The sequence below is a fragment of the Oncorhynchus clarkii genome, chromosome 13 (genome assembly GCF_045791955.1).
Source record: "Oncorhynchus clarkii lewisi isolate Uvic-CL-2024 chromosome 13, UVic_Ocla_1.0, whole genome shotgun sequence".
NCBI lineage: Eukaryota > Metazoa > Chordata > Actinopteri > Salmoniformes > Salmonidae > Oncorhynchus > Oncorhynchus clarkii.
Genome location: NC_092159.1, coordinates 9198288 through 9223572, shown reverse-complemented (window position 1 = coordinate 9223572; position 25285 = coordinate 9198288). Strand labels below are relative to the sequence as shown.

The window sequence follows — 25285 nt, the reverse complement described above, 5'->3', positions numbered from 1 at the left end:
AAAAAACCTAAACAGACCCGGACCATATTTCTGTTGAGGTAAATAGGACACAATATGGATGATTGGAGGGTTGTGGGTAATTCCGTCAGCCAGGGGATTCCCTTCCAGAACATTGAGAAATGGAAGAATGTCGATGATTGATAATAATACATCTCACAGTTAACAAGTTCATACCAAGCAGTGAGATTATTGTTTCATTTAAAGCCTTTTGTCCTTAGAATAATAACAGTCCACCATTTTGTCAAACTAGTAATTAGAGAATCAATAACATTATTGCATAGTGAGAATGTGATGTCATATAGAATGAGTGATATGGTCTCCAACATGGCGTGGCTCTTGACCCCCTAACTGTTGTCTGACCTTCCCAGGTAGGGTTGTCTCTTTTGGGGGGCAGAGATGGGCTAGAGGTGGATGAGAGAGTGGAGACCCATGGAGGTGTACCTATTGCACACCTAACTGTTGTCTGACCTTCCCAGGTAGGAGGAGAGTGGAGATCCATGGAGGGGTACCGTTTACCCCCGACATCCCTAATGAGTCTGTGTTTGGGGATAGAGGGGAGCTAGGGGTGGAGACTGTGAGGCTAAATATGGGCACCCTGTCCTTTAGGCCACACCCACAGGAAGTATCACTAAATGACGTTGTCAAACAGATGCATGGACTGCATGATGTTCTCATCCTGGACAGGAGGCAGGAAGGGACAAAAAGCACAACGGGTAAGAAGCAGTTGGAGAGAATGTTTAAACAGTACAGAAGCAGTAACAGGTTCTTAAATAAATAAAAAGTTGAAGATCCAATGTTAGTAAATTAGCATTATTGTTTCAATAACTTATGAAAGAGATTGGTGTGATTTTCCACATCTCATCATGTCATGGGGTTGTTCAATGACAGTCATGTATTTGTTTAATCTATCACTAGATTATTTGATTTCAGAGAGACTAAAAGATATACAGTTGAAGTCGGAAGTGTAAATACACTTATGTTGGAGTCATTGAAACTCGTTTTTCAACCACTCCACAAATCTCTTGTTAACACACTATAGTTTTGGCAAGTCGGTTAGGACATCTACTTTGTGGATGACACAAGTAATTTTTCCAACAATTGTTTACAGACAGATTATTTCACTTATAATTCACTGTATCACAATTCCAGTGGGTCAGAAGTTTACATACACTAAATGACTGAGCCTTTAAACAGCTTGGAAAATTCCAGAAAATGATGTCATGGCTTTAGAAGCTTCTGATAGGCCAATTTACATAATTTGAGTCAATTGGAGGTGTACCTGTGGATGTACTTCAAGAAATCATTTCTGATGAAAAAAACACACATTTGTGGAAATAAACTTCACATTGTGATGTTTTAAATATGATTAAATCACGTCATAAATAATCATATCCTATAGAATCATGCTGAAATTGAACACATGCGCACACACACACAAACAGGTACCCACACAGACACACACAGACAGACACAGACACACACACACAAACAGACAAACAGGTACCCACACAGACACACGCAGACAGACACAGACACACACACACACACACAAACAGGTACTCACACAGACACACGCAGACAGACACAGAGACAGACAGACACACGCAGACAGACACAGACACACAGACAGACAGACAGACAGACAGACAGACAGACAGACAGACAGACACACTCACACAGACAGACAGACAGACACAGAAACACTCACACAGACAGACGCAGACACACTCACACAGACACACGCAGACAGACACAGACACACGCAGACAGACACACGCAGACAGACACAGACACACTCACACAGACACACAGACACACAGACAGACAGACAGACAGACAGACAGACAGACAGACAGACAGACAGATAGACAGATAGACAGACAGACACACACACACACACACAGACACACAGACACACCGACACACAAACCTTTTGACAAGACTCCAGAAACTCCTCAATGGTGACCACGCCATCTTTGTTCTTGTCCATTTTCTGACAGAGTGAAACAGAGAAACAGTTGAATATGCTACTCTGATCCCTGGCCGTGACTCCGACGGGTGTCTCCGTGGGATGTGCAACAAACACATTTCCATTTCACACCACACACTGTACAGGTTACACACCTGCATCTGAAACAGGACAAATATAAGCAACCTCTATTTGACCTTTTGGTTGTTCACAAAGTCAGAATGCAACAATAAGGAGGTTATGTCTAGAGGGTCCTTTTAAAACCCTTTGTGAAAAACACTGGATGTAGAATTAACTAACCCTGGGGCCTGGATTCAATTAGGAAACACTGGAGGTAGAATTAACTAACCCTGGGGCCTGGATTCAATTAGGAAACACTGGAGGTAGAATTAACTAACCATGGGGCCTGGATTCAATTAGAAAACACTGGAGGTAGAATTAACTAACCATGGGGCCTGGATTCAATTAGAAAACACTGGAGGTAGAATTAACTAACCCTGGGGCCTGGATTCAATTAGAAAATACTGGAGGTAGAATTAACTAACCATGGGGCCTGGATTCAATTAGAAAACACTGGAGGTAGAATTAACTAACCCTGGGGCCTGGATTCAATTAGGAAACACTGGAGGTAGAATTAACTAACCATGGGGCCTGGATTCAATTAGGAAACACTGGAGGTAGAATTAACTAACCCTGGGGCCTGGATTCAATTAGGAAACAATGGAGGTAGAATTAACTAACCCTGGGGCCTGGATTCAATTAGAAAACACTGGAGGTAGACTTACCTAACCCTGGGGCCTGGATTCAATTAGAAAACACTGGAGGTAGAATGATCTAACCCTGGGGCCTGGATTCAATTAGAAAACACTGGAGGTAGAATTATCTAACCCTGGGGCCTGGATTCAATTAGAAAACACTGGAGGTAGACTTATCTAACCCTGGGGCCTGGATTCAATTAGAAAACACTGGAGGTAGAATTAACTAACCCTGGGGCCTGGATTCAATTAGAAAACACTGGAGGTAGACTTATCTAACCCTGGGGCCTGGATTCAATTAGAAAACACTGGAGGTAGACTTATCTAACCCTGGAGCCTGGATTCAATTAGAAAACACTGGAGGTAGAATTATCTAACCCTGGAGCCTGGATTCAATTAGAAAACACTGGAGGTAGAATTATCTAACCCTGGGGCCTGGATTCAATTAGAAAACACTGGAGGTAGAATTAACTAACCCTGGGGCCTGGATTCAATTAGAAAACACTGGAGGTAGACTTACCTAACCCTGGGGCCTGGATTCAATTAGAAAACACTGGAGGTAGAATTAACTAACCCTGGGGCCTGGATTCAATTAGAAAACACTGGAGGTAGACTTATCTAACCCTGGGGCCTGGATTCAATTAGAAAACACTGGAGGTAGACTTATCTAACCCTGGAGCCTGGATTCAATTAGAAAACACTGGAGGTAGAATTATCTAACCCTGGAGCCTGGATTCAATTAGAAAACACTGGAGGTAGAATTATCTAACCCTGGAGCCTGGATTCAATTAGAAAACACTGGAGGTAGAATTATCTAACCCTGGGGCCTGGATTCAATTAGAAAATACTGGAGGTAGAATTATCTAACCCTGGGGCCTGGATTCCATTAGATACCACTGGAGGTAGAATTATCTAACCCTGGGGCCTGGATTCCATTAGATACCACTGGAGGTAGACTTATCTAACCCTGGGGCCTGGATTCCATTAGATACCACTGGAGGTAGACTTATCTAACCCTGGAGCCTGGATTCAATTAGAAAACACTGGAGGTAGACTTATCTAACCCTGGGGCCTGGATTCCATTAGAAAACACTGGAGGTAGACTTATCTAACCCTGGGGCCTGGATTCCATTAGATACCGTGCTAAAGCATTGAAAGGTCATTCTAATTGAGCCGACATCTTCTCAGTTTACCTTGAATGTAATCTCCACTAACGCAGTAACATGGCCTTTACAATGTGCTACTGTCTACAAGCGCAGTAGGATTGAATCAAGGTTTAGATCTGTGGTTAGGTGTTGTTTATCTGATCCTAGATCTGTGGTTAGGTGTTACCTGGAAGAAGTTGTTCATCTGATCCTAGATCTGTGGTTAGGTGTGTTACCTGGAAGAAGTTGTCGACGTGCTCCTTGGGGGCGTCGTTCTGCATACAGGGGTACGTACACGTCCCCATCATGTCATAGATAGAGCTCATTATATCAGTCATCTCCTGAAACACACACACACAGAGACACACACAGAGGCACACACACAAATACACATGCACGCACAAACATGCACACACACACGCACACATATTTGTGCTCACACACACAAACACGCACACACAGAGGGGACGATGGGGGAATAGTTTAGAAGATAAAACATATTTGCACACACACACACACACACACACATACATACATACATACATACATACAGTTAAAGTCGGAAGTTTACATACACTTATGTTGGAGTCATTAAAACTTGTTTTTCAACCCCTCCACAAATTTCTTGTCAGCAAACTATAGTATTGGACAGTCGGTTAGGACATCTACTTTGTGGATGACACAAGTCATTTTTACAATAATTGTTTACAGACAGATTATTTAACTTAGTTAAATAAATATTACAATTCCAGTGGGTCAGAAGTTTACATACACTAAGTGCCTTCAAACAGCTTGGACATTTTCAGAAAATGATGTCATGGCTTTAGAAGCTTCTGACAGGCTAATTGTCATAATTTGATTCAATTGGAGGTGTATCTGTGGAAGTATTTCAAGGCCGACCTTCAGATTTAATGCATCTTTGCTTGACATCAGGGGAAAATCAAAAGAAATCAGCCAAGACCTCAGAAAAAAAATGTGTAGACCTCCACAAGTCTGGTTCATCCTTAGGAGCAATTTCCAAACGCCTGAAGGTACCACGTTCATCTGTACAAACAATAGTACGCAAGTATAAACACCATGGGACCAGGCAGCTGTCATACCGCTCAGGAAGGAGACGTGTTCTGTCTCCTAGAGATGAACATGAAAAGTGCAAATCAATTCCAGAACAACAGCAAAGGACCTCGTGAAGATGCTGGAGGAAACAGGTACAAAACTATCTATATCCACAGTAAAACGAGTCCTATATCGACATAACCTGAAAGGCCACTCAGGAAGGAAGAAGCCACTGCTCCAAAACCGCCATTAAAAGCCAGACTACGGTTTGCTACGGCACATGGGGACAAAGATCATACTTTTTGGAGAAATATCCTCTGGTCTGATGAAACAAAAATAGAACTGTTTGGCCATAATGACCATTGTTATGTTTGGAGGGAAAAGTGGGAGGCTTGCAAGCCAAAGAACACCATCCCAACCATGAAGCACGGGGGTGGGAGCATCATGTTGTGGTAGTGCTTTGCTGCAGGAGGGACTGGTGCACTTCACAAAATAGATGGCATCATGAGGACGGACAATTACGTGGCTATATTGAAGCAACATCTCAAGACATCAGTTAAATATTGGTTGTAAATGGGTCTTCCAAATAGACAATGACCCCAAGCATACTTCCAAAGTTGTGGCAAAATGGCTTAAGGACAACTAAGTCAAGGTATTGGAGTGGACATCACAAAGCCCTGACCTCAATCCTATAGAACATTTGTGGGCAGAACTGAAAAACGTGTGTGAACAAGGAGGTCTTATAAACCTGACTCAGTTACACCAGCTCTGTCAGGAGGAATGGGACAAAATTCACCCAATGTATTGTGGTAAGCTTGTGGAAGGCTACCCGAAACGTTAGACCCAAGTTAAGCAATTTAAAGGCAATGCTACCAAATACTAATTGAGTGTATGTAAACTTCTAACCCACTGGGAATGTGATGAAATAAATAAAATCTGAAATAAATCGTTCTCTCTACTATTATTCTGACATTACACATTCTAAAAATAAAGTGGTGATCCTAACTGACCTAAAACAGAGAATTCTTACTAGGATTAAATGTCAGGAATTGTGAAAAACTGAGTTTAAATGTATTTGACTAAGGTGTATGCAAACTTCCGACTTCAACTGTACATACATACACACACACACACACACACACACACACATCGTACCATACCTCTTTGGTGATGAAGCCATCTTTGTTGAGGTCGTAGAGGTTAAAAGCCCAGTTGAGTTTCTCTGTGACAGAGCCTCTCAGGATGATTGACAAGCCTGTGACGAAGTCTTCGAAGCTCACCGTTCCATTCTTGTGGGTGTCAAACGCTTCGAACAGAAAATGAGCGTAGGTGCTGGAGTCTGAATGAGGGGAAGGGAAAGGGGGGGAACCTTGTCAGTTGTACAACTGAATGCCTTCAACTGAAATGTGTCTTCAGCATTTAACCCAACCCCTCTGAATCAGAGAGGTACAGGGGGCTGTCTTAATCGACATCCACGTCTTCGGCGCCCGGGGAGGAAGTGAGAGAGGGGGATACTGAGAGACTGAAAGGCTGAGAGAGAGAGAGACAAACCTTGACAAAGTACAGGCTCAGGGACAGTGTCTGACAGACCAACCAACCTGCACATGTACTCTATGCTTATTGTTATTGTTCAATATATGGTTATTTTGACCCTTGGTTATTGTTGTCCCATTGACAATTTTGATCATAATTATGTTTTGTAAATCTCTAAAGTAAGATTTGGCGATATGTACATTGTTATGTCATGCCAATAAAGCAAATGTAATTGAATATACAGTGCCTTGCGAAAGTATTTGGCCCCCTTGAACTTTGCGACCTTTTGCCACATTTCAGGCTTCAAACATAAAGATATAAAACTGTATTTTTTTGTGAAGAATCAACAACAAGTGGGACACAATCATGAAGTGGAACGACATTTATTGGATATTTCAAACTTTTTTAACAAATCAAAAACTGAGAAATTGGGCGTGCAAAATTATTCAGCCCCTTTACTTTCAGTGCAGCAAACTCTCTCTAGAAGTTCAGTGAGGATCTCTGAATGATCCAATGTTGACCTAAATGACTAATGATGATAAATACAATCCACCTGTGTGTAATCAAGTCTCCGTATAAATGCACCTGCACTGTGATAGTCTCAGAGGTCCGTCAAAAGCGCAGAGAGCATCATGAAGAACAAGGAACACACCAGGCAGGTCCGAGATACTGTTGTGAAGAAGTTTAAAGCCGGATTTGGATACAAAAAGATTTCCCAAGCTTTAAACATCCCAAGGAGCACTGTGCAAGCGATAATATTGAAATGGAAGGAGTATCAGACCACTGCAAATCTACCGAGACCTGGCCGTCCCTCTAAACGTTCAGCTCATACAAGGAGAAGACTGATCAGAGATGCAGCCAAGAGGCCCATGATCACTCTGGATGAACTGCAGAGATCTACAGCTGAGGTGGGAGACTCTGTCCATAGGACAACAATCAGTCGTATATTGCACAAATCTGGCCTTTATGGAAGAGTGGCAAGAAGAAAGCCATTTCTTAAAGATATCCATAAAAAGTGTCGTTTAAAGTTTGCCACAAGCCACCTGGGAGACACACCAAACATGTGGAAGAAGGTGCTCTGGTCAGATGAAACCAAAATTGAACTTTTTGGCAACAATGCAAAACGTTATGTTTGGCGTAAAAGCAGCACAGCTCCTCACCCTGAACACATCATCCCCACTGTCAAACATGGTGGTGGCAGCATCATGGTTTGGGCCTGCTTTTCTTCAGCAGCGACAGGGAAGATGGTTAAAATTGATGGGAAGATGGATGGAGCCAAATACAGGACCATTCTGGAAGAAAACCTGATGGAGTCTGCAAAAGACCAAATGATCCAAAACATAAAGCAAAATCTACAATGGAATGGTTCAAAAATAAACATATCCAGGTGTTAGAATGGCCAAGTCAAAGTCCAGACCTGAATCCAATCGAGAATCTGTGGAAAGAACTGAAAACTGCTGTTCACAAATGTTCTCCATCCAACCTCACTGAGCTCGAGCTGTTTTGCAAGGAGTAATGGGAAAACATTTCAGTCTCTCGATGTGCAAAACTGATAGAGACATACCCCAAGCGACTTACAGCTGTAATCGCAGCAAAAGGTGGCGCTACAAAGTATTAACTTAAGGGGGCTGAATAATTTTGCACGCCCAATTTTTCAGTTTTTGATTTGTTAAAAAAGTTTGAAATATCCAATAAATGTCGGTCCACTTCATGATTGTGTCCCACTTGTTGTTGATTCTTCACAAAAAAAATACAGTTTTATATCTTTATGTTTGAAGCCTGAAATGTGGCAAAAGGTCGCAAAGTCAAGGGGGCCCGAATACTTTCGCAAGGCACTGTATATATATATGAGAGAGAAGAGAGAGAGAAAGAAAGAAAGAGACATGGAAAAAGAGAAACACTTACACAGGATTCCATGCACGGGTGCAGCACACACTTAGACACTCACCTCCCTGAGGAAAGAACTGGGAGTAGATTAACTTGAATGTCTCTTCATCCACCACACCACTAGGGCATTCCTATTGGACAATCAACATAATGTTAGAACACACAGAGACAGAGAGACAGACAGACACCACTAGGGCATTCCTATTGGACAATCAACAGAATGTTCGAACACACAGAGACAGAGAGGCAGAGACACCACTAGGGCATTCCTATTGGACAATCAACAGAATGTTAGAACACACAGAGACAGTGAGACAGACAGACACCACTAGGGCATTCCTATTGGACAATCAACAGAATGTTAGAACACACAGAGACAGAGAGACATACAGACACCACTAGGGCATTCCTATTGGACAATCAACATAATGTTAGAACACACAGAGACAGAGAGACAGACAGACACCACTAGGGCATTCCTATTGGACAATCAACATAATGTTAGAACACACAGAGACAGAGAGACAGACAGACACCACTAGGGCATTCCTATTGGACAATCAACATAATGTTAGAACACACAGAGACAGAGAGACAGACAGACACCACTAGGGCATTCCTATTGGACAATCAACATAATGTTAGAACACATTAAGACAGACAGACACCACTAGGGCAATCAACAGAATGTTAGAACACATTAAGACAGACAGACACCACTAGGGCAATCAACAGAATGTTAGAACACATTAAGACAGACAGACACCATTAGGGCATTCCTATTGGACAATCAACAGAATGTTATGCTGCACCATTATACTGCTTTGACAATATCTACAAATGTTATTTCATGTAAATAAAGCAATCTGAATTGGAATGAGAGAGCGAGAGCGAGAGAGAGAGATATATATAGAGAGAGAGAGAGAGAGATATATATATAGAGAGAGAGAGAGAGAGAGAGCGAGAGAGAGAGAGAGCGAGAGAGCGAGAGAGAGAGCGAGAGAGAGAGAGAGAGAGAGAGAGTCCTCAGGGACAGACGTACATTCTTGAAGCCCCTGTAGAGGATCTGTAGTTCTCTCCTGGTGAACTTAGTCTGTTGTAGTAGCTGGTCCAACCCCTCTGGTCTATAACACACTGTAGATAACTCTCCATCCTCCACTACACTGTCTGTAGGAGGGGAAAAGAGAGAGAAGGCATGGTGGTTATGCATAGCAGCTACCCCCTATTGTGTGTGAGAAAGAGGAAGAGAGAAGAAGAAGTGAAAGAGATAAAGATAGAAGAGAAGACAGTGATACTCAGTTCCCTGTTACCAGTGGTGTAAAGTACTACAGTTAAAATACTGTACTTTAGGGGGTATCTGTACTCTACTTTACTATTCATATTCTTTACAACTTTTACTTTTACCTCCATACATTTTCCCTGACACCCAAAACTACTCCTTACATTTTCAATGCTTAGCAGGATTGTCAATTGTCAAATTCACGCACTTATCAAGAGAACATCCCTGGTCATCACTACTGCCTCTGATCTGGCGGACTCACTAAACACAAAAGCTTTGTTTGTAACTGATGTCTGAGTGTTGGAGTGTCCCTGGCTATCAGTAAATAACTAGCGGTAATCATGTAACTGATGTCTGAGTGTTGGAGTGTCCCTGGCTATCAGTAAATAACTAGCAGTAATCATGTAACTGATGTCTGAGTGTTGGAGTGTCCCTGGCTATCAGTAAATAACTAGCAGTAATCATGTAACTGATGTCTGAGTGTTGGAGTGTCCCTGGCTATCAGTAAATAACTAGCAGTAATCATGTAACTGATGTCTGAGTGTTGGAGTGTCCCTGGCTATCAGTATATAACTAGCAGTAATCATGTAACTGATGTCTGAGTGTGTCCCTGGCTCTCAGTAAATAACTAGCAGTAATCATGTAAATGATGTCTGACTGTGTCCCTGGCTATCGGTATATAACTAGCGGTAATCATGTAACTGATGTCTGAGTGTTGGAGTGTCCCTGGCTATCAGTAAATAACTAGGGGTAATCATGTAACTGATGTCTGAGTGTTGGAGTGTCCCTGGCTATCAGTAAATAACTAGGGGTAATCATGTAACTGATGTCTGAGTGTTGGAGTGTCCCTGAATATCTGTAAATAACTAGCAGTAATCATGTAACTGATGTCTGCGTGTTGGAGTGTCCCTGGCTATCGGTAAATAACTAGCGGTAATCATGTAACTGATGTCTGAGTGTTGGAGTGTCCCTGGCTATCAGTAAATAGCTAGCGGTAATCATGTAAATGATGTCTGAGTGTTGGAGTGTCCCTGGCTATCGGTAAATAACTAGCAGTAATCATGTAACTGATGTCTGAGTGTTGGAGTGTCTCTGGCTATCGGTAAATAACTAGCGGTAATCATGTAACTGATGTCTGAGTGTTGGAGTGTCCCTGGCTATCTGTAAATAACTAGCGGTAATCATGTAACTGATGTCTAAGTGTTGGAGTGTCCCTGGCTATCGGTAAATAACTAGCGGTAATCATGTAACTGATGTCTGAGTGTTGGAGTGTCCCTGGCTATCGGTAAATAACTAGGGGTAATCATGTAACTGATGGCTGAGTGTTGGAGTGTCCCTGGCTATCGGTAAATAACTAGCGGTAATCATGTAACTGATGTCTGAGTGTTGGAGTGTCCCTGGCTATCGGTAAATAACTAGCGGTAATCATGTAACTGATGTCTGAGTGTTGGAGTGTCCCTGGCTATCGGTAAATAACTCGCGGTAATCATGTAACTGATGTCTGAGTGTTGGAGTGTCCCTGGCTATCGGTAAATAACTAGCAGTAATCATGTAACTGATGTCTGAGTGTTGGAGTGTCCCTGGCTATTGGTAAATAACTAGCAGTAATCATGTAACTGATGTCTGAGAGTGTCCCTGGCTATCGGTAAATAACTAGGGGTAATCATGTAACTGATGTCTGAGAGTGTCCCTGGCTATCGGTAAATAACTAGCGGTAATCATGTAACTGATGTCTGAGTGTTGGAGTGTCCCTGGCTATCAGTAAATAACTAGGGGTAATCATGTAACTGATGTCTGAGTGTTGGAGTGTCCCTGGCTATCTGTAAATAACTAGGGATAATCATGTAACTGATGTCTGAGTGTTGGAGTGTCCCTGGCTATCTGTAAATAACTAGCGGTAATCATGTAACTGATGTCTGAGTGTTGGAGTGTCCCTGGCTATCAGTAAATAACTAGGGGTAATCATGTAACTGATGTCTGAGTGTTGGAGTGTCCCTGGCTATCTGTAAATAACTAGGGGTAATCATGTAACTGATGTCTGAGTGTTGGAGTGTCCCTGGCTATCGGTAAATAACTAGCGGTAATTATGTAACTGATGTCTGAGTGTTGGAGTGTCCCTGGCTATCGGTAAATGAAATAAAACATATAGAAAATGGTGGTGTCTGGTTTGCTTAATATAAGGAATTTAAAAAGATTAATACTTTACTTTTATTTTTGATACTTAGGTGCATTTTAGCAATTACATTTACTTTTGATTCTTAAGTTTATTTAAAACCAAATACTTTTAGACTTTTACTCAAGTAGTATTTTACTGGCTGACTTTCACTTTTACTCAAGTCATTTTCTATTAAGGGATCTTCACTTTTACTCAAGTATGACAATTGGTTACTTTTTCCACCACTGCAGGTAGCCAGCACTGCAGTTTGAGTAGTTTACTTCTGAACTTTTTTTTATCAAGAAGAAGCATCAGAGTGAGAGAGCGAGAGAGAGAGAGAGAGAGAGAGAGAGAGAGAGAGAGAGAGAGAGAGAGAGAGAGAGAGAGAGAGAGAGAGAGAGAGAGAGAGAGAGAGAGAGAGAGAGAGAGAGAGAGAGAGAGAGAGAGAGATAGCTATATTTAGTTCTGTTTTCTTCTTTTTAATTTACCTTTCACTTTCTTAGCTAGCTAATTTAGCAACAACCTAACTCAAATAGAGAGGAATGCTATTTATGTTAGCCAGCTGGCTAAAGCTATCCAACACGGCAACTTGTCTGTGTAACTGCCTATTACACTTGTTTAGCAAGGGCTCAAAGGGGGCGGAGGAACGGAGGAAGGGGTGGGGATATGCAAACGAGCACTTGCTTTGACTGAGTGAGGGGGCGGTTCTGGAGCGACAGCAGGGCAGCAGCTTGAGGAACCTCTGTTTTATAGTTCGCTTGCTGTGGTTGGATGCTGGGTTACCTGGAAGTAACCAATCACAGCACAGATTAGAGCAGGGTGGCACGACCCCATAGAATGGACTCAAATCACACATATGCATGCACACAAGTTGAAGTAGTCATTATTCCATCTTGATGCTATAGTTAGTTTGCTGATCTGGCTTTAGGTTATAGTCTCTTATGATAGGTAATATATTATATACATATATAGAAAGAGAGAGACAGAGTTTCAGTGTTTTATCAGTTAGCGGTCTCTAGTGTATAAAGTGTCACACATAGTGACTGTTTTCATTTCTCTCTCTCTCTCTCTCTCTCTCTCTCTCTCTCTCTCATCATCATCATCATCATCATCATCAGAAAGGCCACCAATAACCAGCCGTGGTTGACAGGTTCCATCTACAGAGCGGAGGGTTCTGAGAAGAACAGCCATCTCCATGGCAACCTGACAGATGTATAAACACAGGAGTGTAAATGCCTGCCTGCTTCCTTCTCACGGTTCAGTAGCTGTGTGTGTATATATATATATATATATATATATCAGTTTGTCACATGGCGTTTTAGGTACTGGCATTTTAAATGTGTGTGTGTCCTTGTGTGCTTTCACAGTTCCATCTGACACAACAAGGTAGACTATGAAAAGAGCAGGCAGCATGTTTCTGTAGTTGTTGAAGGAGTCTTACTGAAAGGTACATTCTGATTGGATTATGGAACTAATCACAATCCTTCCACTGTATTTTATAGATTTATATTCTTTATTTCTTGTGATGTCATCATTCTCTATCTTCACACAGGAGAGAATGGGTTGGTGTTGTTGCTTTCCACCATTCTCTATCTTCACACAGGAGAGAATGGTTTGGTGTTGTTGCTTTCCACCATTCTCTATCTTCACACAGGAGAGAATGGTTTGGTGTTGTTGATTTCCACCATTCTCTATCTTCACACAGGAGAGACTGGTTTGGTGGTGTTGCTTTCCACCATTCTCTTGTGTCCTTAAACGCTTTCAAACAGATTATTGAAGCTTAATGGAAGTTTCATTTTGAACACACTGAATTCAGTCATCTGACAGAATCTCTGAGTGGTGTGAGAACCAGGCTCTAAATCTCTGAGTGGTGTCTTGGCATTAGAACCAGGCTCTAAATCTCTAAATGGTGTCTTGGCATTAGAACCAGGCTCTAAATCTCTGAGTGGTGTCTTGGCATTAGAACCAGGCTCTAAATCTCTGAGTGGTGTCTTGGCATTAGAACCAGGCTCTAAATCTCTGAGTGGTGTCTTGGCATTAGAACCAGGCTCTAAATCTCTGAGTGGTGTCTTGGCATTAGAACCAGGCTCTAAATCTCTGAGTGGTGTCTTGGCATTAGAACCAGGCTCTAAATCTCTGAGTGGTGTCTTGGCATTAGAACCAGGCTCTACATCTCTGAGTGGTGTCTTGGCATTAGAACCAGGCTCTAAATCTCTGAGTGGTGTCTTGGCATTAGAACCAGGTTTTGATTCATTCTCTGAGTGGTGTCTTGGCATTAGAACCAGGTTTTGACAGAATCTCTGAGTGGTGTCTTGGCATTAGAACCAGGTTTTGACTAAATCTCTGAGTGGTGTCTTGGCATTAGAACCAGGTTTTGATTCATTCTCTGAGTGGTGTCTTGGCATTAGAACCAGGTTTTGACAGAATCTCTCAGTGGTGTCTTGGCATTAGAACCAGGTTTTGACTAAATCTCTGAGTGGTGTCTTGGCATTAGAACCAGGTTTTGACTAAATCTCTGAGTGGTGTCTTGGCATGAGAACCAGGCCTTGTCCTTAATGGTACCTTATTCCCTATATAGTGTCCTATGCTTAACCAGATAGTGTACCATACAGGGAATAGGGTGCCACTTGTGACGCGGTTAGTGAGATATTATACATAATACATGACAAGCTGCTCATAAACCCAGTCCAACGCTATGATGCTTCACTCATAAACCCAGTCCAACGCTATGATGCTTCACTCATAAACCCAGTCCAACGCTATGATGCTTCACTCATAAACCCATTCCAACGCTATGATGCTTCACTCATAAACCCAGTCCCACGCTATGATGCTTCACTCATAAACCCAGTCCAACGCTATGATGCTTCACTCATAAACCCATTCCAACACTATGATGCTTCACTCATAAACCCAGTCCAACGCTATGATGCTTCACTCATAAACCCAGTCCAACGCTATGATGCTTCACTCATAAACCCAGTCCAACTCTATGATGCTTCACTCATAAACCCAGTCCAACGCTATGATGCTTCACTCATAAACCCAGTCCAACGCTATGATGTTTCACTCATAAACCCATTCCAACGCTATGATGCTTCACTCATAAACCCAGTCCAACGCTATGATGCTTCACTCATAAACCCAGTCCAACGCTATGATGCTTCACTCATAAACCCAGTCCAACACTATGATGCTTCACTCATAAACCCAGTGCAACGCTATGATGCTTCACTCATAAACCCAGTCCAACGCTATGATGCTTCACTCATAAACCCAGTCCAACGCTATGATGCTTCACTCATAAACCCAGTGCAACGCTATGATGCTTCACTCATTAGGGATTAATCAATACCATGTATCAATAATCAATCCATCAAATGTAGTTTGGAAAGTCAGGCCAGCCTGAATGGATCGTCATTTCAGTCATTTAGTAAACTCTACAATTCACATGGCTTCCTATCTCACTCATCCTCATAGCACGTACAGTACATGACCAAAAGTATGTGGACACCTGCATGTCGAACATCTCATTCCAGAATCATGGGCATTAATATGGAGTTGGTCCCCCATTTGCTGCTATAACAGCCTCCATTCTACTGGGAAAGCAGTTTGGAACTCAGTAGTGAGTGTTTCAACCGAGGCCAGAGGAGTTTTATGAGCTCTCCAGTAAGGCCATTCTACTGTCAATGTTTGTCTATGGAGATTGCATGGCTGTGAGATTTGATTTGATACACTTGTAAGCAACGGGTGTGGCTGAAATAGCCAAATCCACTAATTTGAAGGGGTGTCCACATACTTTAGTATATATAGTGTATTGATATGGTAGTTTCTATAATGGTACCTCATCAGCATAACGTCAAATCTCCTCTTTAACATGAACAAATGTGTGGAATGTCATTCACTTCAGCCAATGAGCATGGCACGCTAAGGCAATCCCACCCCGCTGTCTGATTAACCTATGGGCTCGCTAAGGCAATCCCACCCCGCTTTCTGATTAACCTATGGGCTCGCTAAGGCAATCCCACCCCGCTGTCTGATTAACCTATGGGCTCGCTAAGGCAATCCCACCCCGCTGTCTGATTAACCTATGGGCTCGCTAAGGCAATCCCACCCCGCTTTCTGATTAACCTATGGGCTCGCTAAGGCAATCCCACCCCGCTGTCTGATTAACCTATGGGCTCGCTAAGGCAATCCCACCCCGCTGTCTGATTAACCTATGGGCTCGCTAAGGCAATCCCACCCCGCTGTCTGATTAACCTATGGGCACGCTAAGGCAATCCCACCCTGCTGTCTGATTAACCTATGGACACGCAAAGGCAATCCCACCCCGCTGTCTGATTAACCTATGGGCTCGCTAAGGCAATCCCACCCCGCTGTCTGATTAACCTATGGGCACGCTAAGGCAATCCCACCCCGCTGTCTGATTAACCTATGGGCTCGCTAAGGCAATCCCACCCCGCTTTCTGATTAACCTATGGGCACGCTAAGGCAATCCCACCCCGCTGTCTGATTAACCTATGGGCTCGCTAAGGCAATCCCACCCCGCTGTCTGATTAACCTATGGGCTCGCTAAGGCAATCCCACCCCGCTGTCTGATTAACCTATGGGCTCGCTAAGGCAATCCCACCCCGCTGTCTGATTAACCTATGGGCACGCTAAGGCAATCCCACCCCGCTGTCTGATTAACCTATGGGCTCGCTAAGGCAATCCCACCCCGCTGTCTGATTAACCTATGGGCTCGCTAAGGCAATCCCACCCCGCTGTCTGATTAACCTATGGGCACGCTAAGGCAATCCCACCCCGCTGTCTGATTAACCTATGGGCTCACTCGACAATAATCACTTCCCTTTCTGATTAACCTATGGGCTCACTCGACAATAATCACTTCCCTTTCTGATTAACCTATGGGCTCACTCGACAATAATCACTTCCCTTTCTGATTAACCTATGGGCTCACTCGACAATAATCACTTCCCTTTCTGATTAACCTATGGGCTCACTCGGCAATAATCACTTCCCTTTCTGATTAACCTATGGGCTCACTCGAGCAATAATCATTTCCCTTTCTGATTAACCTATGGGCTCACTCGGGCAATAATCACTTCCCTTTCTGATTAACCTATGGGCTCACTCGACAATAATCACTTCCCTTTCTGATGAACCTATGGGCTCACTTGACAATAATCACTTCCCTTTCTGATTAACCTATGGGCTCACTCGGCAATAATCACTTCCCTTTCTGATTAACCTATGGGCTCACTGTGCAATAATCACTTCCCTTTCTGATTAACCTATGGGCTCACTCGGCAATAATCACTTCCCTTTCTGATTAACCTATGGGCTCACTCTGCAATAATCACTTCCCTTTCTGATTAACCTATGGGCTCACTCGGGCAATAATCACTTCCCTTTCTGTCAACCTATGGGCATAAATCTCAGGGAGCATTTATATGTCAACTCATCCCTCGTCTCTCACTTGATGTTCTGCAGTCTTCCAATGACCTTCCACCTCCTCCACACCACCAGCGTAACAACCTGGAGGCTAGTCATCAGAACCCCGTTGTCCAAGAGGGGTTATTGTATTCTCAATGACCTTCCACCTCCTCCACACCACCAGCGTAACAACCTGGAGGCTAGTCATCAGAACCCTGTTGTCCAAGAGGGGTTATTGTATTCTGTCTCTGATGTCATTCAGTTAAGACGGTACTCTCTGATCTTCTAGAAGGATTTGTCTTTGAGGCCTGCGGCAAGACCACTGATTCAACCCAACCACACAGCTCCTCACCTATTCAAACGGTCTACAGTCACCATTTTGTAGCGAGCAGCAGTGGGCCTATTTCTGTAGCTTGGACCGACTACCAGCCCGATTCAAACCAAGGTGCACAGTAACCATTCCAGGACCAGACAACAGCGTGTAAATTTCAACACCTTGGACAGCTACACAGACCTCTGGTAGCAAGTCACAGAGAGAGCATTACAACAGTATGTGGACAGCTACACAGACCTCTGGTAGCAAGTCACAGAGAGAGCATTACAACAGTATGTGGACAGCTACACAGACCTCTGGTAGCAAGTCACAGAGAGAGCATTACAACAGTATGTGGACAGCTACACAGACCTCTGGTAGCAAGTCACAGAGAGAGCATTACAACAGTATGTGGACAGCTACACAGACCTCTGGTAGCAAGTCACACAGAGAGCATTACAACAGTATGTGGACAGCTACACAGACCTCTGGTAGCATGTCACACAGAGAGCACTACAACAGTATGTGGACAGCTACACAGACCTCTGGTAGCAAGTCACACAGAGAGCATTACAACAGTATGTGGACAGCTACACAGTCCTCTGGTAGCAAGTCACAGAGAGAGCATTACAACAGTATGTGGACAGCTACACAGACCTCTGGTAGCAAGTCACAGAGAGAGCATTACAACAGTATGTGGACAACAACACAGACCTCTGGTAGCAAGTCACAGAGAGAGCATTACAACAGTATGTGGATAGCTACACAGACCTCTGGTAGCAAGTCACAGAAAGAACATTACAACAGTATGTGGACAGCTACACAGACCTCTGGTAGCAAGTCACACAGAGAGCATTACAACAGTGTGTGGACAGCTACACAGGCCTCTGGTAGTAAGTCACAGAGAGAGCATTACAAAAGTATGTGGACAGCAACACAGACCTCTGGTAGCAAGTCACAGAGAGAGCATTACAACAGTATGTGGACAGCTACACAGACCTCTGGTAGCAAGTCACAGAGAGCATTACAACAGTATGTGGACAGCTACACAGACCTCTGGTAGCAAGTCACAGAGAGAGCATTACAACAGTATGTGGACAACAACACAGACCTCTGGTAGCAAGTCACAGAGAGAGCATTACAACAGTATGTGGATAGCTACACAGACCTCTGGTAGCAAGTCACAGAAAGAACATTACAACAGTATGTGGACAGCTACACAGACCTCTGGTAGCAAGTCACACAGAGAGCATTACAACAGTGTGTGGACAGCTACACAGGTCTCTGGTAGTAAGTCACAGAGAGAGCATTACAACAGTATGTGGACAGCTACACAGACCTCTGGTAGCAAGTCACAGAGAGGGCATTACAACAGTATGTGGACAGCTACACAGACCTCTGGTAGCATGTCACAGAGAGAGCATTACAACAGTGTGTGGACAGCTACACAGTCCTCTGGTAGCAAGTCACAGAGAGAGCATTACAACAGTATGTGGACAGCTACACAGTCCTCTGGTAGCAAGTCACACAGAGAGCATTACAACAGTATGTGGACAGCAACACAGACCTCTGGTAGCAAGTCACACAGAGAGCCTTACAACAGTATGTGGACAGCTATACAGACCTCTGGTAGCAAGTCACAGAGAGAGCATTACAACAGTATGTGGACAGCTACACAGACCTCTGGTAGCAAGTCACACAGAGAGCATTACAACAGTATGTGGACAGCTACACAGACCTCTGGTAGCAAGTCACAGAGAGAGAATTACAACAGTATGTGGACAGCTACACAGACCTCTGGTAGCAAGTCACAGAGAGAGCATTACAACAGTATGTGGACAGCTATACAGACCTCTGGTAGCAAGTCACAGAGAGCATTACAACAGTATGTGGACAGCAACACAGACCTCTGGTAGCAAGTCACAGAGAGAGCATTACAACAGTATGTGGACAGCTACACAGACCTCTGGTAGCAAGTCACAGAGAGAACATTACAACAGTATGTGGACAGCTACACAGACCTCTGGTAGCAAGTCACAGAGAGCATTACAACAGTATGTGGACAGCTACACAGACCTCTGGTAGCAAGTCACAGAGAGAGCATTACAACAGTATGTGGACAGCTACACAGACCTCTGGTAGCAAGTCACAGAGAGCATTACAACAGTATGTGGACAACACAGACCTCTGGTAGCAAGTCACAGAGAGCATTACAACAGTATGTGGACAGCTACACAGACCTCTGGTAGCAAGTCACAGAGAGAGCATTACAACAGCATGTGGACAGCTACACAGACCTCTGGTAGCAAGTCACAGAGAGCATTACAACAGTATGTGGACAGCAACACAGACCTCTGGTAGCAAGTCACAGAGAGAGCATTACAACAGTATGTGGACAGCTACACAGACCTCTGGTAGCAAGTCACAGAGAGAGCATTACAACAGTATGTGGACAGCTACACAGACCTCTGGTAGCAAGTCACAGAGAGAGCATTACAACAGTATGTGGACAGCTACACAGACCTCTGGTAGCAAGTCACAGAGAGAGCATTACAACAGTATGTGGACAGCTACACAGACCTCTGGTAGCAAGTCACAGAGAGAGCATTACAACAGTATGTGGACAGCTACACAGTCCTCTGGTAGCAAGTCACAGAGAGCATTACAACAGTATGTGGACAGCTACACAGACCTCTGGTAGCAAGTCACAGAGAGAGAATTACAACAGTATGTGGACAGCTACACAGACCTCTGGTAGCAAGTCACAGAGAGAGTATTAAAACAGTATGTGGACAGCTACACAGACCTCTGGTAGCAAGTCACAGAGAGAGCATTACAACAGTATGTGGACAGCTACACAGACCTCTGGTAGCAAGTCACAGAGAGAGCATTACAACAGTATGTGGACAGCTACACAGACCTCTGGTAGCAAGTCACAGAGAGCATTACAACAGTATGTGGACAGCTACACAGACCTCTGGTAGCAAGTCACAGAGAGAGCATTACAACAGTATGTGGACAACAACACAGACCTCTGGTAGCAAGTCACAGAGAGAGCATTACAACAGTATGTGGATAGCTACACAGACCTCTGGTAGCAAGTCACAGAAAGAACATTACAACAGTATGTGGACAGCTACACAGACCTCTGGTAGCAAGTCACACAGAGAGCATTACAACAGTGTGTGGACAGCTACACAGGCCTCTGGTAGTAAGTCACAGAGAGAGCATTACAACAGTATGTGGACAGCAACACAGACCTCTGGTAGCAAGTCACAGAGAGAGCATTACAACAGTATGTGGACAGCTACACAGACCTCTGGTAGCAAGTCACAGAGAGCATTACAACAGTATGTGGACAGCTACACAGACCTCTGGTAGCAAGTCACAGAGAGAGCATTACAACAGTATGTGGACAACAACACAGACCTCTGGTAGCAAGTCACAGAGAGAGCATTACAACAGTATGTGGATAGCTACACAGACCTCTGGTAGCAAGTCACAGAAAGAACATTACAACAGTATGTGGACAGCTACACAGACCTCTGGTAGCAAGTCACACAGAGAGCATTACAACAGTGTGTGGACAGCTACACAGGCCTCTGGTAGTAAGTCACAGAGAGAGCATTACAACAGTATGTGGACAGCAACACAGACCTCTGGTAGCAAGTCACAGAGAGAGCATTACAACAGTATGTGGACAGCTACACAGGCCTCTGGCAGCAAGTCACACAGAGAGAGCATTACAACAGTATGTGGACAGCTACACAGGCCTCTGGCAGCAAGTCACACAGAGAGAGCATTACAACAGTATGTGGACAGCTACACAGGCCTCTGGCAGCAAGTCACACAGAGAGAGCATTACAACAGTATGTGGACAGCTACACAGGCCTCTGGCAGCAAGTCACAGAGAGAGCATTACAACAGCTGAAAGAGGGAGAGGTAGAAAGATTGAGAGTACCTCACAAAACCTCCACCCTCAGTCCCACCCATTCCATCCCCCTCAACCTCTCACCCCTGCTGCCTATCCAGGTGCTCTGCCTCCATTCCTACTTCCCCTTCCCCCCTGAGGTCAGGAGCCCCCCCACCAAGCAACACATGAAGATCAATCTGTATATAAGCTCTGGTACTTACCCCTCAACCACTACTCCCTATCCAGGTGTTGTTCCCCATAGACATAGTAGCTCTATGTCTATATGTTTATCACCTTCTCCTACTGAAGGGTTTCTCAAACTCGGTCCGGGGCCCCTCCTGGGTGCACGTTCTGTTTTTCTCCTCTGGCACTACACAGCTGATTCACACCATCAAAACTTGATGATGAGTTGATTATTTGAATCAGCTGTGTAGTGCCAGAGGAGAAAAACAGAACGTGCACCCAGGAGGGGCCCCGGACCGAGTTTGAGAAACCCTTCCCCTACAAAACCTTCTGTCAGTGTCGCAGTGAGCCAGGATAACGACGCCACGAAACCTCCCCCCTGACCGCGTCCCAATTGGTTCCCTATATCCTAGATAGTGCACTTCTTTTGACCAGAGTCAAATGGGCCATGGTCAAAAGTAGCGCACTACATAGGGAATAGGGTGTAATTTGGGACGTAGCCCTGGTGTTCTCCCCCCCCCCCCCAATCTCCCTATAGTACCTTCTACCAGGGTCCTGGTGTCCCCCCCCTATCTCCCTACAGTACCTTCTACCAGGGTCCTGGTGTGTCCCCCCATCTCCCTACAGTACCTTCTACCAGGGTCCTGGTGTTCTGGTGTTCTCCCCCCCCCCCCCTCCCATCTCCCTACAGTACCTTCTACCAGGGTCCCAGTGAACCAGCGGTACAGGTATCTGGCCACCCTGAGGAGTCGTCTCTTGCACCTTCTTCTGCGATGGCCCATCCTGACCGTGTTCTGGTTGTGGTCGTGAGGTTACGTTTCTGTGGTTACGGAAGTCCTAAGGTTCTTTTCCGAAGGTTCTTTTCCTAAAGTTCTATGATTGCAATTGTTGGTTATGGTTGTGTAGTTGCAGGTTTAAGGTTATGGTCGTAAGGTTGCAGTTCTCTGTGTTAGTGGTCCTATGGTTCTATGGGTTCTGTAGTTGAGGCTCTACAATCCCAGGTCTATTGTAGTCCAGGGTTTGTAATCCTATTTTCAAGGAGTTCAGTTCCTCTTCTTCTACAGAGAGCTCTGTTAGGACTGGATCTCCATCTGGGTCTGGGTCAAGATGAGCAGCGACTAAACGTCTTTTCATTTCTATGTTTCTCCCTCTCTCCTTCTCTCTCTCTCTCTCTCTCTCTCTCTCTCCCTGTCTGTATCTCTCACTCCCTCTCTCTCTCTCTCCCTGTCTATCTCTCACTCCCTCTCTCCTCTCTCTCCATCTCTCCTTGTCTCTCCCTGTCTGTATCTCTCACTCCCTCTCTCCTTCTCTCTCTCTCTCTTGCTCCCTGTCTGACTCTCTCACTACCTCTCTCCCTCTCTCCTTCTCTCTCTCAGGTCCTGGAGAGCTTGTTCAAATCAGATCCACTTGTTGCGATCTGGTCTTAAAGAGGAAACTGTGTCCTCTCCCCAGGGCTTCCTCTCTCTGGATCTCTCTCTCTTTCTCTGTCCCTGTCTTCTGCATCTCTCTTTCCTCTTTCTCTATCAATCTCTTTCTCACTCTCACTCTCTCTCTCTGGGTGAAGTTATCTCTAGGTCCAGTTCTAGGATCAGCTTTCCCCCCCTTATCAAAACTTTAAATGCAAAACTGACCCTAGGGGCAACTTCACTCTACACCGAACCACTCAGTGTTCCTCCATCTGTCACACCCAAAGTGAAATTCCCCTTTTGCATTTCTACCACTAATGGTTAAGCTTAGGATTGGAGGAGGCGAAGCTGATCCTAGATCTGTATCTGTAGGAAACATTGAAGCGACACACTCAAGAGGTCAAGGGTCAGAAAAGGATGTCTCATTGTTATGTTCTCTCTCTTTCTTCTCTTCTTTCTTCTTCCCAATGTTTCTGTTTCTCTCGTGTTTTCCTTTGTTCCAGTCCTTGTGGTGATTGAAACGTTCCCTTTCTCTTCTTCCTCTCTTCTTCCTCTCTTCTTCCTCTCTTCTTCCTCTTCTTCTCCATTCTTTTTTCACCTCCTCTTTTACTTTTTTTTCTCCCTTGTGGTGAAACACCTTCCTCTCCTCTCCTCTCTTTTCACTCTCCTCTCCTCTCTTTTCACTCTCCTCTCCTCTCTCTCTGCTCTCCTCTCCTCTCTTTTCACGCTCCTCTCCTCTCCTCTCTTTCCACTCTCCTCTCCTCTCTCTCTGCTCTCCTCTCCTCTCCTCTCTTTTCACTCTCCTCTCCTCTCTCTCTGCTCTCCTCTCCTCTCTCTCTGCTCTCCTCTCCTCTCTCTCTGCTCTCCTCTCCTCTCTTTTCACTCTCCTCTCCTCTCTCTCTGCTCTCCTCTCCTCTCTTTTCACTCTCCTCTCCTCTCTCTCTGCTCTCCTCTCTCTCTGCTCTCCTCTCTCTTTTCACTCTCCTCTATCTCTGCTCTCATCTCCATTTTCACTCTCCTCTATCTCTGCTCTCCTCTCCTCTCTCTGCTCTCCTCTCTGCTCTGCTCTCCTCTCCTCTATCTCTGCTCTCCTCTCTTCTATCTCTGCTCTGCTCTCCTCTATCTCTGCTCTGCTCTCCTCTATCTCTGCTCTGCTCTCTCTTTTCACTCTCCTCTCCTTTCTCTCCTCTCCTCTCTGCTCTCCACTCTCCTCTCCGCTCTCCTCTCTCTCCGCTCTCCTCTCTCTCCCCTCTCTCTGCTCTCCTCTCTCTCTGCTCTGCTCTCCTCTCTCTCTGCTCTCCTCTCTCTCTGCTCTCCTCTCCTCTCTCTCTGCTCTCCTCTCCTCTCGCTCTGCTCTCCTCTCCTCTCCTCTCCTCTCCTCTCCTCTCTCTCTGCTCTCCTCTCTCTGCTCTCTGCTCTCTGCTCTGCTCTCCTCTCTATCTCCTCTCCTCTGCTCTCCTCTCTAATCTCCTCTATCTCAAATCTCCTCTCTCTCTAATCTCCTCTCTCCCCTCTCCTCTCTCTTTGCTTGAGGTGATGCAACACTTCGTGTTTGCACGGATATGACCGATGATCTTTCTTCGTGTGCCGTTCTGTTTGATCAGAAAACATCTCACACTCATCTGTCTCTATCAATCTCTTCTCTCCGCCCTCTTCTATATAATCATTTGTCCTCCCTCTCTCTTTCACTCACCTTTTGTTTAACATCTCTCTCTCTCAATCGTTCTCTGCTTCGCCAGCGAATTAGAGTTGATGATCATCGCCATGGAAACGTCACAATCCACACTGACCGGTTTAAAGGCCAACCAACACAAAGTGCATTGTCCTCGGTTTCACCTCATCATATCTGAACCATTAGAGGGGGAATTGTAAAACAGGCCTTAGATCAGTGTGTAGAGGTGAATTGATTATATTCCACATCAAGCTCCTACAACAACACAGAGGGGAAGAATACACATTATTAATAAGGTTGTTCTACCTCGAGCATATTGTAAAATCTGGGGCTGTATATATCAAGCTGTATCAGTGCTGGTCTAGGATCAGTTAAACCTTTATTAGATCATAATCAATAAGACCTTATGGACAGAAGGGACCTGGGCCCGTATCCACAAAGCCTCAGAGTAGGAGTACTGATCTAGAATCAGTTTGGCCTTTTAGATCATAATTGATGTGAGTATATGGACAGGGGGCGGGACCTGATCCTAGACCAGCACTATTACTCAGAGACACTTGATACATAGTGATTGATGTCTGATAGA

The 25285-nt window shown here is 44.5% G+C and overlaps 1 protein-coding gene across 4 annotated transcripts in view; it reads right to left on the bottom strand.

Moving 5' to 3' along the window:
- Positions 1-589: 589 nt before the first annotated feature.
- LOC139423739 (A-type potassium channel modulatory protein KCNIP2-like) overlaps positions 590-25285 on the bottom strand; it is a 34748-nt gene continuing 10052 nt past the window's right edge. The window contains exons 1-8 of one of the 4 annotated variants that reach the window (XM_071175358.1): positions 22316-22471; positions 12461-12559; positions 9385-9509; positions 8404-8473; positions 6083-6261; positions 4106-4210; positions 1931-1993; positions 590-676 (exon numbers count right to left, since the gene is read on the bottom strand). In XM_071175358.1, the coding sequence (XP_071031459.1) occupies positions 629-676; positions 1931-1993; positions 4106-4210; positions 6083-6261; positions 8404-8473; positions 9385-9509; positions 12461-12559; positions 22316-22403 (777 nt within the window). In that variant the 5' untranslated portion in view covers positions 22404-22471 and the 3' untranslated portion in view covers positions 590-628. Of the gene's footprint in view, positions 677-1930; positions 1994-4105; positions 4211-6082; positions 6262-8403; positions 8474-9384; positions 9510-12460; positions 12560-22315; positions 22472-25285 lie in introns of those variants that run through there. The other 3 variants (XM_071175359.1, XM_071175356.1, XM_071175357.1) reach the window with 3 other exon arrangements.